We start from the raw sequence: 15,992 nt of genomic DNA, 5'->3' as shown, positions 1-15,992 counted from the left end.
TACTGAAATTTCTTTATACTTGCATTTTATTGACAGCTTCAATGGATTTAGAATTAGAAGATGCAAATATTTTTCTGGCAGACTTTCGAAGGCAGCAACATTTACCTTCTGCTGTTGCTGTTGAGAAGGTCAATGCCATTCTTATTCTTGTTTATGACCTTTTATTTCTCTCTGAAAGCTCTTAGTATCTTTTTAAAAATTTTATAATTTCTTCACATGTGGTCAGATTTCCATGTTAAATAGACTCGTCACGTATTTTAATTTTATCTCCACAGGGAGATAGCAAGCATAGCAGAAAGAGAATTGATTCTTAAAAGTTATGCCTAGATGGATAGGTGTGATTATTGAATAAAATTATGTATGTAAAGCATCTGGCACATATTGATACTCTATCTCCCCAAAGTGAATGTATATACTTGAGAGCTGGACCCAGGACTTATAAATCCTTATGGTCCTCATAATACCTGGCACATATTAGATTTTCAATAAAAATGACTTCACCTCACCATACACAAAAATAAACTCAAAATGGCTTATTAAAGACTTAAACAAAAGACATCATCATAAAACTCCTAGAAGAGAGGATAGGCAAAACACTCTCTGACATAAATTGTACTGATGTTTTCTTAGGTCAGTCTCCCAAGGCAATAGACATATAAACAAAAATGAAACTTACAAGCTTTTGCACAGACAAGGAAACCATAAACAAAATGAAAAGACAACCTACAGAATGGGAGAAATTATTTGCAAATGATGCAAGTGAAAAAGGCTTAATTTCCAAAATATACAAACAGCATAAACAAATGAACAACAGAAAACAAACAACCCTATCTAAAAATGGGCAGAAGACCTAAATAAACATTTCTCCAAAGAAGATACACAAATGATTAATAGACACAAGAAAAAATGTTCAACATCATGAATTATTAGAGAAATGCAAAGCAAAACTATAATGAAGTACCATTTTAACTGGTCATCATCAAAAAGTCTACAAATAACAAATGCTGGAAAGGGTGTGCAGAAAAGGGAATCCTCTTACACTGTTGGTGGGAATGTATATTGGTACAGCCACTGTGGAAAATAGTATAAAGATTCCTCAGAAAACTAAAAGTAGAATTACCATATGATCTAATAATCCCACTTCTGGTCATATACTCAGACAACACTATAATTAAAAAAGATACATGCACCCCTAGGTTCATAGCAGCTCTATTCATAATAGCCACGACATGAAAACAAAGTAAATGTCCACTGACAGATGAATGGATAAAGATGTGGTACATATATATAATAGAATACTACTAGGCCATAAAAAAGAATGAAATAATGCCATTTCCAGCAACACTGATGCAGCTAGAGATTGTCATATTAATACTAAGTGAAGTAAAAAAGAGAAAGACAAATATCATATGATTTCACTTGTATGTGGAATCTAAAATATGGCACAAATGAACCTATTTATGAAACAGAAATAGAATCATGGACATACAGAACATATTGGTGGTTGTCAAGGGGGAAGGATGCAGTGGAAGGTTGGGGTTAGCAGATGTAAGCTTTTATATATAGAATGGATAAACAACAAGGTCATACTGAACAGCATAAAAAATTATAGTCAATATCCCATGATAAACCATAATGGGAAAGAATATTAAAAAAGGAAATATATATATGCATAGCTGAATTACTTTGCTGTATAGCAGTAATGAACATAACTAAATCAACTACACTTTAATAAAAAAATATGACTTGACAATGAGTCTTTGACATTATTTGTCTGTGGGCCTTTATGTTATTTATCTTTACTATGACTTAACTTGCGTATTTGTCAGTGGGAAAAATATTTCTTGACTTATTGTTCATAGATGTTGTGAAGCTGCTGTAAGTGAAAGTGAAAATATTCTAAAAAGTTAAAATCCTTCTACAGGTGTCAAGTATTATCACTACCTTTCAGATAGGTTACCAGGTAGTTGAGCTTTCTTAGGCATATGGGAGATATCTTGTTTTAAAAGACAACCCTAGGCTAAAGTACCTAGCTTATTCCCTAATGATACACTCTCTGATATTGTCAAAGGCATATTTACCTCTGTTGCCTTTCTGAATTCTCAAGTATGATTATCTTCTTCATTAAAAAACCAGGAAATGTCATTCTGTTTCCACTGCTGAAAGCTATGCAGACAGTATTGGAAAGAAAAAGATAGTGAATACTAAACTCTGGTCTCAAAGATGAATGAACCTTCCTAATTTTCTAAAATCCCAGTGGTGCTAGTGGTAAAGAATCTGCCTGCCCAGTGCAGGAGATGCAAGAAACACCAGTGCAATCCCTGGGTTGGGAAGATCCCCTGGAGGAGGGCATGGGAAGCCACTCAATATTCTTGCTTGGGAAATCCCATGCACAGATGAGCTTGGTGGGTTACGGTCTGTGGGGTTGCAAAGAGTTGGACATGACTGAACATGCACACACACATATGATAAGCATGGAAATTAACTAATTAATCTTCAATTTAAACTTTTATTCTCAAAGCTGATTATCATCTACTGAGTGCTTTTTAAAAACATTTTGGTTGGAGTATAGCTGATTTACAATGTTGTGTTGTTTCAGGTATACAGCAAAGTGAATCATTTATACATATATCCACTCTTATAGATTCTTTTCTCATACAGGCCATTACAGAGTATTCAGTAGAGTTCCCTGTGCTATACAGTCCTGTCCCATAGGTCCTTGTTAGTTACCTATCTTATATTTAGTAGTGTGTATATATCAATCTCAATCTCCCAACTTATCTCTCTCCCCTTACCCCCTAGTAATCATGAATTTGTTTTTTACATCTGTGACTATTTCTCTTTTGTAAATAAGTTCATTTGTACTCTTTTTTTTTTTTTACGATTTCACATATAATCAGTATGTACTGAGTGCTTTTCAAATTTCATTTCCTAGCAGTAGAATCCTCTATTCTCTAACTGAAATTTTACAGAACAGATAAATGTGAGGCTGCTCTTTTTGAAGCAGAAACTTCAGAATGAAGAGGTCAGAACAAAACTCTTGATCTTCTCTATTCCCCCTGAAGCAGACCTCAGCCTTCTCTAAGGAAACAGAATTTGAAAATTATTAGTTTAAGTGAGGTGATCCTATTAATCTAAGTAAGATCTTATTGAAGTGGTCATGAGTCAAATTGGCTATGAAGAAAAAGGAAAAAAAGTGTCAATGAGTTTTCTTTTTATCTGGTCCAGATATAAGTTTGTGGGGTCCTAAAACTGCTTGAGACTTTCAGACAAGTAAATTCTGACTTGAAAATACCAGCTACTGCTGTAGAAGGAAGAGAAGAAGGCCTATTTGTAAAAATACAGAAAAGAGGTCTTTAACTTACCCAGAGCACAAGGACATTCATGAGGTGGTCTATGTGTGTCCGTTTAAAGGTGGACTTCCCACTGTTCTGCATTACTTTGGTGTCTGGTCCTAAGTTAAACAGGGAGACATCATCTCTTAGAATCACTAAATATTCTCAAGAGGACTGAAATTGGGTTGAAATACACCTTTATGATCACTTTATCAAACTTCTTTCCAACGCTAATGGATAAAGCCTTGGAGAAAGGCTCGTGGTTGGTGCCCCAAACTCAAAGAATGGAAAATTTATTTCTCAGGATAATCCCATTTACTTCTGCAAACTGCATCAATGCTGATACCTCCCTCTCTTTGCAGCACCTTAGACAGTCTAGTTTTTCATTGATGAGTCAAAATAGGGGCCTCAAGCTTCTCTCTCATCACCATCTGGTTTATTTAGCTTAGAAAAAAGGTCTTCTGACAAGGAGATCTTCACCTTCTTTTGAGGAAACCTATAGCTGGACCAGGCTCTATTTAAAGTTTCTAACTAGGAAATGGAGAAAGTAAAAGGCAATGGCAAGTGATTTCTTCTGAGGTGGGAGCTGAGATTTCTCTGAAGCTGAGTGATAGAGACTTTGAACTTCATGATAGGACAAACAATAAGTAGAAATAAAGGACTTTTAATGACACACTGGGACTAGAGCTGGAAATTATTACCTTACTGTGGTTGTTGCCACCAATACTCACCGTCACCGAGGGCATAGGGAGCACAAAAGCTTCCTTCATTTTCTGGCACTACACTATAACTCCAGAAAACCCCTCACTAAGTATAAAGGATTATGGTTCTAAATGCCACGTCAGGATGGGCCACATGTGCATTTTCTCTGGCATGAACACTTCACACTATATTTTATCTTCTCCATAATGAGCACCATGTTTATTCTCTCCTCATGCGAGTAATCCACATGTACACCCTCCCCTTTCACACTGTTCCCCTTTCAAACGCTAATTCTATGTATACTTCTATGTGTGTACCTTGTCTAGTGTCCAGATGTGGTGAGAAAGACTCATGAATGTTCTGTGGCCTTGGAACACAAAGCCTTCCACTATCGAAGGCAGGGCTGATATGCTGGCAGCTCAGTGTTTCGAAAAAAAGTCATTTTTTTTTCCCCTAAAAAAAAAGTTTTTTCTTAATTCCTTCATTTATCCATCTATCTCCCTGCCTCCCTTCCTCAAAGCCATAGTGTTCTGGTATATATCTGAGCATCATATCTACATCATGAAAACTAAGTATCCACAATGTGGCTATGAATGGAACCCAGCAGGCTGGGGGTTTGTGACTCCAGAAAGACATACCAGTGAAAATTACCAAGCCATAGCACCAATCTGTATTCCTGATGACACAGCCTCGGAGAATCAGTCTGTCATGATTCAGGATGTAGTTTTTTCCCTTATACATGAGTATTCCTGTAAATCTGTCCAACTTGTTATTAGGAGACTCACACCTTACTTCTCCTGAAAAAAAAAAAAGGAATAAGAGTCCTGACTCTGTAATCTTAATTATTTCCTAACAGGAAGTTCAGTTCAGTTCAGTTCAGTCACTCAGTAGTGTCCGACTCTGCGACCCCATGAACTGCAGCATGCCAGGCCTCCCTGTCCATCACCAACTCCCGGAGTTCACCCAAACTCATGTCTACTGTGTTGGTGATGCCATCCAACCATCTCATCTTCTGTCGTCCCCTTCTCCTCCTGCCCTCAATCTTTCCCAGCAAAGAGGAGGCTTAATAGAAAAGAGGAAAGAACAAGCCTCTTTCAAAATATACACACATCTTTTTTTCCTATCCTTTCTCAGCGACTGCCTATTTCTCAGCAGCTCCCTTTAGAAAGGTAGACAAAGAGTTCTGAAGGGCCTCAGAGAAGAGTAATTCTGTGACATGGGTTATCCAGAAAGAGAACAACCCACACGATAACTTATTACCATTAGTACTTCCAGATCAAATGAGCTAAATCTGAATAGATTCAGAAACTAACTAAAGCAAACCTAGTCTTCTTTTTTAAATGGAAATAAGTTAATTTTTCATGATTAGTAAACTAAAATATGCCTTTTGTAAATATATATATACAACATTAAAAAGGAGAAAGTAAAATTTACTCATTGCCTAGAAATAAGTGATGTTAACCTTTTATAGTATATCTTTTCAAGATTTTTTCTATACATATACTCATAAACATATATATATTTCCAAAGACAGATTTATGTTACATTATACTATGCATAGTATATTGTAATCTTTTTATCTTATATGTTGTGAATATTTTTCCATATAAGTAAATATCAACTTGTATACTATTTTTTATGAGTTATATAGAATTCACTATATGGCTGTATCAAACTTTAACCACACCTCTACTGATAAAAATTTGGGTTGGCAAATCTATTTCAAAACTCACCATCTGCTCTTTCGTCTAGGCCGCCGACATGCCATCCAGACTAAGGAAGACCCGGAAACTTAGGGGCCATGTGAGCCACGGCCACAGCCGCATCGGCAAACACCATAAACACCCGGGAGGCCGAGGTAATGCCGGTGGCATGCATCATCACAGGATCAACTTCGACAAATATCACCCAGGATACTTAGGGAAAGTTGGTATGAGGCATTACTCTTAAAGAGGAACCAGAGTTTCTGCCCAACTGTCAACCTTGATAAATTGTGGACCTTGGTTAGTGAGCAGACACGAGTAAATGCTGCCAAGAACAAGACAGGAGCTGCTCCTATCATTGATGTGGTGCGATCAGGTGACTACAAAGTTCTGGGGAAAGGAAAGCTCCCAAAGCAGCCCGTCATCGTGAAGGCCAAATTCTTCAGCAGAAGAGCTGAGGAGAAGATTAAGGGTGTAGGTGGGACATGTGTCCTGGTGGCTTGAAGCCACATGCTGGGAAATTCATTAAATGTTAAGTGCTTTTCAAAAAAAAAAACTCACCATCAAAAGCAGACAGAAGCTTCAGGTTATCTTCCATCTCACTGGTAACTGAGATGGCCTGCTTCACTTTCAAGTTGGTTTCACTAGAGTAAAGAATGCATATACGTAACAGCAGTACAGGTCCAGTTTCTCCTACTTTAGAGAACAGCTGTTGCCAACAGAGCTTGGCTTTCAGACTGGAGTTGTCAAAGTCACTCCTATTGTCATCGTCTCTCAAGGACAGTATTGAGGTGGAATGGTTCTGCTGCTAAGTAGCTTCAGTCGTGGCCGACTCTGTGCAACCCCATGGACTGCAGCCCACCAGGATCCCCCATCCCTGGGATTCTCCAGGCAAGAACACTGCAGTGGGTTGCCATTTCCTTCTCCAATGCATGAAAGTGAAAAATGAAAGTGAAGTCGCTCAGTCATGTCTGACTCTTAGCGACCCCATGGACTGCAGCCTTCCAGGCTCCTCCGTCCATGTGATTTTCCAGGCAAGAGTACTGGAGTGGGGTGCCATTGCCTTCTCCAGGAAGCTAAATATTAGCCCACTTGCTCCCCTCTCTCCCTGAAACACTTATCAACTACTTTAACCAACCTATGAGATCTTGCTGGTGGAGCTACTTTAGAAAAGCTGAAGAAACATCACAAAATAACCTGGAGGTGGTACCTACTCCCTTCAAGAGGAAGGTCCTGGTAAGAACCTGTGAACACTTCCAAGTAAACGTACTCCTCGTCTCACAAATGTTTATAGGACCCATGAAGGGATCCCACTTAACCATTATTTGATACAGAAATGCACAGAGACAGAAGTAAAAAAGAAGAAGCCATATTTCAAAAAGTTTGTGGGCACTAAGAGGAAGAGTTGTAAGGATGCAGATTAACATAAAACTCCACAGGACAAGCTCTCTGAAGATGGCCTCTATCTTCCAAAGATCTTAGCTTTTGCACATTAATGAATTTCTACCTTAAATCCTTTCCAGAACATGGTTTATCAGTACATAATTATCTCAGTATTCATTCCCCCACCCCAAGAAACTTTGGAACTATATTCTGAAATTTCATAGTCTGGTTAACCTCTTTCCTACCACTCAGCATTACTGAATATAGTCAGACTGAATGTTTCCAGTTTGAAGATGGAGAATATTTGCCCAGATTCTGCACCCAGTTGGATGCTCAATTCTCTGTCAAGAGCTCAGCCTTAGACTTGAGGCCTCCTATCTTATCTGGATATTTCTAGCTTTTAGCACTTCATTCTCTGCATCATGCCCTCCCTCAATGAGAAATCACTCTAAGCTGGCTCAATCATCTTAATGGACTATGAGGAAGGAACACTCACCCATCCAGTTCTGCAGTTTCTATATATGTCAAACTGTAGGGCTCACTGCTTGAGAGTAATAGTATATCAGCCTGTGGTCAGGAAAGGCAGAGAAGATAAGGAAGGCAGACTTTTAAAATTACAGTGTGGCAAAAGCAATTACCTCAGGAACAGCTATTCATTCTAAGAATTTTATAGACATTTGGTTTACTTTCTTTGTCTCGAAACCCATCACTGGTACCACAGACCTCCTTTCTCAAAGCCAGTCATACTTTACCTGGGATTGTGGTGAGAAGTAGACAAGAACAAACTTCTTACCACAGGAGCTGGTGATCTCTAGATGCACAGTGAAGCAGGTGAATATCACCAAAAGGAGTGGTCACAGAAGTGCTAAAAAGGTTTCTACGCAAGCTCAAACAGAAAAAGCCACAGCCCAAAGAGGTACTCACCGTGACAATCTGATTGTTTTCTAGTTTAATTATATCTCCCACTTGGACATTCATCCATTTTTCTGTCACTATCCTGCAAGAAAGTGAACCTTGAATGCCTGCATGCCAGCTCTGAGAATTTCGCTACAGTCCTGTTTTGACAATCAAGGGGGGAAAAAAACCTGAGATGAACTCAAAGCTCAGAGGAGGACCAAACTGCTTTGGGATACTCCTTGCCCAAGCAGTATCAAGAATGGGGCCCATTTCTCTTGATCAGGCTATAAGAGTTTTCTAAAACTCTATAATGGTATATGTAGATATACAGGCACATAATTTTTATTTAAGTAAAGCAATATATGCATATGGTAAAAATACAGTTCAAATAATTAAAAATATAGAGAAAGAAAAAGTCTCCTGTCTCCCCAGATTATAGTTTTGTCACTTAGAGCAATTTTTTTGCATTTCTTTTGAGAAAATGTCAATCCATATAATCACATACAAGATATACATTTAAAAATGACATACTAGATACATAATTTTCTGGTACTTTGTGTTTTTTAATTAATAATATATCTGAGAGAACACTTACAGAGGTGTGGCTCATTCCCCTTGATAGCTAAAAAAATGTGGCTTTTAACTAAAGATGTGCTTGTAGCCAGAATTACTGACTACAATGACAGAAATCACAACTCAAAAAACAAAATTTTTCAAAGGTATTAATAACTCTGTTCAAACACACGTGCTCTACAAAAAGGACACCACTTTCTGGAATATAGACAATTCATCTCAAGTGTTAAATAAATCAGACATTCACTGGCTTACAAAGTTTAACCATTACGGCCCTGCTTGTGAACTCCTACTCTAAAACCACTCTATGACAAATTCTTCTGTAATAGTTTTATAAAACCCAAGTGCTCAAGCTCCTTGGGAAGTTCATTTGACTAAATTCATTCAGTAACTCCTAGCTTTACAAATTTCTTATACACTCAGTTTTATCTTTTTATTTCTATAGCTTTCCTTTTTTAAATTTTCTTTTTAATCACAACTAACTTTTTTAGTGATATCTTATGAGAGGCTTCAACAGATCAAAACATTTGAGGAAATAATCCATCATGAGTAAGAATCAGCAAACACAATAAATAACAGAATCAGATGCCCAAGAACTTCCCATACTAGAATTCTATGATTAAAACTATAGTTCTTGATACGTGTGTGCTTAGTCACTCAAGATGAGTGCAACTCTTTGTTGACCCTAAGGACTGCAGCCTGCCAGGCTCCTCCGTCCATGGGGATTCCAGGCAAGAATACTGGAGTGGGTTGCCATGCCCTCCTCCAGGGGATCTTTTGAACCCAGGGATTGAACCCAGGTCTCCTGCATTGCAGGTGGATTCTTTACCATCTAAGCCACCAGGGAAGCCCAAGAATACTGGTGTGGGTAGCCTATCCCTTCTCCAAGGGATCTTCCCAACCCAGGAATTGAACTGGGGTCTCTTGAAATCCTATTCATCCATAAAAAATAATGAAAGTTTTCCATTTGCAACAACATGGATGGACCTGGAGGATATTATGCTAAGTGAAATTAGTCAGACATATAAAGACAAATACTGTATGATATCACTTATATGTGGAATCTAAAAACTACAGCAAACTAGTGAATATAACAAAAAATAAACAGACTCACACATATAGAGAACAAACTAGTGGCTACCAATGGAGTCAGAGAAGGGGGAGGAGCAATACATGGGGAGGGGATGAAGAGGTACAAACCATTACCTATAAAATAAGCTACAAGGATATATTGTACCACACAAGTAATATAGACAACATTTTATAATAACTATAAAGGAAGTATAACCTTTAAAATTGTGATTCACTATATTGTATACCTATAACATATAATGTTGAACATCAACTGTAATTTTAAAAAATTTTAAAAATATAAATAAATATATATATATATAAAACTATAGCTACTGGGTCTTGTGTAAGGTCACCATGAGAAAGGATTGGACCTCAATCTTGAATTCCCTCAGATCTGTACCTGTCTGTGATCTTGCTTCTGCAAACACTGGTCACTTCTCCTTTCGTATCATCTCTGTTGAATTCTTCCCCATCTTTTAAGCACAAACATCATCTCTTCTAGAAAATCTTCCTTGATTTCTTTAGCCAGTTATGATTGCCTATTTTTTATTAATTCCTATGATAATTTTTGTACCTCTTAAGATAATCTTCATATTTTGCTTTATATAAAATTATGCCAGTCTCCCTCTATCCTTGCCAAAAGTAAATTGCTCCAATTTTGCAGGACCCCACAAAAAAAATAAGAATTTACCCATACTTTAGATAGATAAGACCAAACACTACAGCAAGGAGGTCAACACCAATATTTTCTTTAGATTGTTAACAAAAAGATGTCCTAACCAAAGGCTACAGTAGAATGGTCAATAAGTCATGTAGAATCCACTGATGCACTAAAGACAGACATCTCCATGCTGACCACCGTACTGGTAACAACCACTTGCATACTAATATCATGTCATAATTTGTTAATTTCTTTAATATATATTATTTTGTTTTCATTTTTGTAAGCATTCTCTAAGGTAAAGAATATTATTTTCATTTTATAGATAAGAAATATGAGGTCCAGAGAGGCAACTTCAGGGCATACTAGAAACCAACTCTTCCTATGTCCAGCTCTTTTCACTGTCTTAAATCACCTTTCCAAACACATCAAGTTTTAGCAAGGTCAGTGCTCTCCCAGAGCCGATCCAACCTAAACTGGCTTCCCGAGAAGCACTTACCTGCCATTCATCAGCACCAGAACAGAACGATTGTTCACTTGATTATCATTTTGGTGCCTTTTCTAAAATCATACAAGAAAATGTTCAGGAAATAGACATAGAGCAAACTATATTTAGAAGATTAATATTTTGAAGTATTATTCAATGTAGTTCCTCTTCTTTGTAATTCTCCCTTACCCCCACTTCTTCACTACCCTACCCCTCAGCCCCTGGCCAATTCCAAGTTCTTCCACCGTTAAAACCAGACCAAGAAGCGAATTGTCTCTGAGAAGCTGGGAAAGGACGTCAGAAAAAGATTCAAGCGAGAAGAAAGAGACAAACTCTTTGTTTTAATATCAAGAGCCAAAGCCTGGGGTGATAAGAACAAATAACTTATGTTGAAAGCCACAGAGGAGAGAATGCAAAATGATGGGGCTACACCTTGATAGGTGGAGGGAAGTTATATATTCACAAGCATACCAATACCCCTACCCTCAACCACAGTCAGCATAAGAAGCTTCTACCATGGATGCAATGAGGAAAGAGGAATAGAGGTCTATTCAAAGACCAAATAAGAGGGTGACAAATAAGGGTATGTCCTGATGCTAAGAGTCACATGAGTCCCTTTCCTTTCAGTTGAGATTACTCCCTGGGAAGAGGGTAGAAAGAATCCTGAATTGGTCAGAATATTTTCTCCTAAAGACACAGAATTCTAAACCAGAAGGAACTGCGTGGGTTATCCTGAATTGGCAAGTTTAGCTTTTGGCTCTCATTAAAAAAGGGCTGAGATGGTGAGGTGGTGGTTATGAGTTACACTGAGTTTAGTTATGGAAAATTAAGTTATATTATTTTTGCACATCTGAGTTGTGCCTGAAATTTAAACCACTATATATGTTAATTCTGGGTTTAAAGAGTCACAGAGTTGAAGAGTTGGAGAAACACTCTTCTCTTAAACTTTGATATAAAAATCAGGACTCTCTTAGGGAAGCTCTAAACAGGTCAACACGGTGGGCTTCCCAAATCCCACTGGTAGGCATAGCACTGGTTCCCCACATTTGCCCTCCCACCCCCTGCGGTAAAGGAGCATGCAGGAAGCCACGGTGCACTTGCTGAGAGCCAGCTTCTCCCGCCAAGGCCAGGAAGGAGCCAGCCTCTGTTGAGTCATGATGCTCTCTAAACCCAGAGGGTTCCTAGCTGTGTGCACCTGATAGAACCGAAAGCTGGAGAGGGAAATACGGAGAGTTGGAGAGGAGAACGGGAATGCAGAAAGGGGAGATAAGACTGGAGAAAGCAAGGGGGACAGGAAGAAGGGAAGAGGAATATAGAAATGGGAGAAGGGTGAATGGAGAAAGAAGGGTGAGAGCAAACCCAGAGAGAGCTAAGTGAAGGCAGAGGTGGGTTATGAAGGAGATGGAAGGAAACCTGGAAAAGGCGGCAGTAAGAAGACAGAGAAAGGCCTTGCGTGACCCCTTTCTGGCCATGGATGGCTCACCGATCTTGGGCTTAAGGGAATCTCATATTCCTCTGGCACAGATAAGGACATAGGGAAAGGAAACACCTCCTTCCTTCTTCCTTCCAGTATTAGGCAGTTCCAGGGAGTCCTTCACGCTCCCTCCCTCCCCAGCCTGACTAGGTACAGTGAGGGCAGAGGGGCCCTGGGAGCCACTTCACCATGTCATCGATGGCATCTTTCACTGCTGTTATGGACAGCACCACCATCAGGGGCACCACAGTCGTGTACCACGCCAAGGAGGAGATCTGAGGAATCAGCTGGGAGAGGGAAGGGGAGAGAAACATGGGTCAGAAAGCGGAAAGGACAGTGTGTTTCCTCCCAACCCCCACTGTACCACCACTTCCGCCTCCCTAGATTCATAATAAGTTCAACAATCCTAGTTGCTTCCCACTGTTATAACCTCCAAATAGCCACCCCATTATAAGCAAGCACCTCCTAAAGATGAAAGAAGAGGAGATGATAAATTGCCAGGTACTGTCCTGAACTCTAGTATCTTTGTCTTGATGGCAAAGAGCCATTCCTCTTCTGATAATGAAGGTGCTGGGGGTAGGGCATTAAGTGTGGGCATGGGAGAACCACATAACCACCTACACCCCTTCAGCACAAGGGGAAATGAGATGACTTGTCTCTCTCTCCCAACTTGTGCCTACCCTGCCCGGCTTCCGTGCCCTGTGCTGATGTTCTAAACCATTCTCCTCCCTTGGTGCTCCCATTTGTTAACTTTCTGTCGGGGAGGCTGGGATAAGAAGGAGGAATGGGGCTGCAGCTGAGGCGGGGGTGTAGAATCGAGTCTGTGGCCTTTCACGGTTAAGCTGAACTGTGGTCATGCAGCCATGGTGAGGGAGCACCCCTTATTTGGGACTCGGCGACCTTGTCTCCTTCCTCTTATAGAGGCTTGTTTCACCCTGGCTAATCCTGACCACTGCTATTCTAGGAAACTGGCCTGAGACTCCAGCCATCCATTCGCCCATTGTCTAAAGAGAGAAGACATCTCTCAGTTTAAGAAGGAGAAGGACTGATTACATAACCTGACCCCAGAGAAGTTGATAAAATATTCTGTGGAAAAGGTCCTAAAAGGTAATACCTGTAGAAAAAGCAAAAAGAGGAAATATGCATTTGCAAGTCTCTGGAACTGTTCAAACAGGTTCATAGGCAAGAAGTTTAAGGCATTATATTTTGAGGTTTTGACGCTATTATCCTGTTAGTAAAAGAACACAAGCACAATTAGAGTAACAAAAGACTCCACCTCCAAGTCTTAACAAAAAGGACCAAGACCACTTCATAAAATAGGAAAAAGCTAATAGCTTCTCAACATAGTGAGGGAAGGAAGGAAGAAGTGTTTGTCTCCAGACTCTTTTCTCTGAGGCCTAGAGAGGCCTATGTATGTATGCCAAAGATGGCATGGTTGATAAATATGGGACATTTTTAGGAGGGGCAGGATGTATTTATGCCCTGAGTAGAATTCTTTGTTTATTGATGCTATTGATAATAATGATGATAATAAAATCAACAACAATAAAAACTTATTAAATATTTACTATGTGTAAAGTACTATTTTAAGTACTTTAGTACTATTCTAAGTATTTTAGAAAAAGCAACTTATTTAATTCTCAAAACAACCCTAAGAAGGGAGTAATATCACCTTTTTAGGATGTGGCAACCGAAGCCCTGAGATTAATTTATTTGCCGAAGACCATCTAGTTACTTGTGGAGTTGAGATTGTACTGTTCCCTGAGCCCCAGTTTACTTGTGCAGCCATCCAAATGCTTTCCTTCCTTAGAATCAGAAATCTTTCTGTTTCATCTTATCCTCTGACTCAAGGTCCTTCTCAGTGCCAAACAGTAGGCAAGTTTGCCATTTGTGTTCACTCTACTCAGAGCTCTCTACTGAAGCTTTTCTTAAGTCTGGCAAACCCATTTCTGTGTGTCTTTACATTTTGCTTTCAGTGCTGAAAGGTGTCAGATGCCAAAAGCAAATGACTGTCTTTCACCCTTAGCCCACTGAAGGTTCCTACACTGGTTGCTTTCAGCACTGGAGAATCACTTGCCCCTTAATTGTCCTGGGGGAGGTCTGAACAGTTTTGGCCTATATCTAAGCTATCATTTTGCTGAGTAAAAATGGGAACTTGCTACCTCTTCAATGCTAATCTCAAGATGTTGACAAGACCATCTTACTTTCTACTTTTGGATCTTCAGTTGTTTGACCTAAGATATAAGGGTTTGAATCTAAGAGCTTAAGAAAAGTAGGAGAATGAGACCAAATAATCCCCTAAGGACAGGGCTTCTCTCCCACCTCCTCCACCTATAGGGTCAAACAAAAGAACAAACCTACCTGCAGTCCTGGAAAACAGACACTGCTTAAGCATGAAGAATCTCTTTCTGGGTCCTACCTTGGGAAGATATCTGAATACTCTTGGAGAACCAATATTTTTTTGTCCTAAGGCTAAAACTGGCCTTGGAAGACTAGACAGGCAATCCAGTCAAGTCTTGCTTAAGGTCTATTTCCCTAGGGAAGAGAAGCTGGTCAAATAGCTTAGCACTTAGGAGTTTAGAGATCCAAGTTAAACCTAAGATTGCCTTGGTGTTTCTCTATGACTTTTCAATTAATGATCAATCAAACACTATACATTTCTAAAGGTTTGTTCTGTTCACAGCTCTATGCTGGGCTATACTAGTAGAGATTGAAAAAGAGTTAAAATCTGTCCTGGAAAGTTCACAGGTATGTCTTGAATGGAGTTCTCACTAAATGACCTCTAAGGCCCCTCCCAACCCTGAGGGTAAGTTATTCTAACATATAAATAGTTTTCTTTGATTTTAAGATACTCTGAATTTCTTAGTGTCTAAGTCCAGATGACTCTGATACTTGGACCCGAAGATCTTTTGATCTTTTACCTTACTAAAGCAGCTGGCTTTAGTACATTTTCCATTTGACTTTACAGTTAATGTATTTTGGTTTCTACTTATTTGGGTAGCATTTTTTTTTAGAAAACAAAGACAAAAGCTATGCTGATTCTGTCCCAAGATAGACAAATCAGTACTTCTTTACTAACTTGGCAACTAGCGTTTTGTCCTACTCTTAAATGTCAAGCCAGAAGCAAGATCTTGAGGATGTAGAACATTTGCTTAACTACAGAATTCTTGTGTTTAATTCTTTTGACATGATAGAGATGGTAGATTTGGGTTTCGGGTATTTATTTATTTGGGCAGGGATATTCCCTGTGGCTCAGACAGTAAAGAATCCACATGCAATGCTGGAGACCGGGGTTGATCCCTAGGTTGAGAAGATCCCCTGGAGGAGGGTATGGCAGCCCACTCCAGGATCCTTGCCTGGAGAATCCCCACGGAAAAAGGAGCCTGGTGGGCTACAGTCCAGGGGGTCACAAAGAGTCGGACATGACTGAGTGACTAAGCACAGCACCCGACTGACTGCTAAAGTGGAAAATAGAAAACAGAAGGCCAAGGATATAATGAGAATCAGTAGTTAGGGGGTTGAAAAGAGGAAAAGGAGCAGTGGTGGTGGTGGTTTAGTCACTAAGTCATGTGTGACTCTTGTGATGTCTGTGGGATTTCCCAGGCAAGAATACTGGAGTGGGTTGCCATTTCGTTTTCCAGGGAATCTTTCTGACCCAGGGATCAAACCCAGGTCTCCTACATTGCAGGCAGTCTCCTGCATC

At 39.4% G+C, this 15,992-nt stretch overlaps 1 protein-coding gene and 1 pseudogene across 1 annotated transcript in view; one reads left to right on the top strand and one right to left on the bottom strand.

Annotated features, from left to right (window-relative positions):
* Positions 1 to 15,992, bottom strand: part of LOC120867977 (phospholipid-transporting ATPase FetA-like) — a 66,384-nt gene that overhangs the window by 46,121 nt on the left and 4,271 nt on the right. The window contains exons 3-10 of the mRNA XM_040246884.1: positions 13,404 to 13,517; positions 12,478 to 12,576; positions 10,828 to 10,889; positions 8,048 to 8,120; positions 7,620 to 7,690; positions 6,302 to 6,384; positions 4,676 to 4,834; positions 3,366 to 3,454 (exon numbers count right to left, since the gene is read on the bottom strand). Of these exons, the coding sequence (XP_040102818.1) occupies positions 3,366 to 3,454; positions 4,676 to 4,834; positions 6,302 to 6,384; positions 7,620 to 7,690; positions 8,048 to 8,120; positions 10,828 to 10,889; positions 12,478 to 12,576; positions 13,404 to 13,517 (750 nt within the window). The remainder of the gene's footprint in view (positions 1 to 3,365; positions 3,455 to 4,675; positions 4,835 to 6,301; positions 6,385 to 7,619; positions 7,691 to 8,047; positions 8,121 to 10,827; positions 10,890 to 12,477; positions 12,577 to 13,403; positions 13,518 to 15,992) is intronic.
* LOC120878653 lies at positions 5,777 to 6,285 on the top strand (annotated as a pseudogene).

Source organism: Oryx dammah, unplaced genomic scaffold, assembly GCF_014754425.2.
Source record: "Oryx dammah isolate SB20612 unplaced genomic scaffold, SCBI_Odam_1.1 HiC_scaffold_1, whole genome shotgun sequence".
Lineage (NCBI taxonomy): Eukaryota > Metazoa > Chordata > Mammalia > Artiodactyla > Bovidae > Oryx > Oryx dammah.
This window is presented reverse-complemented; position numbering and strand designations above follow the sequence as displayed.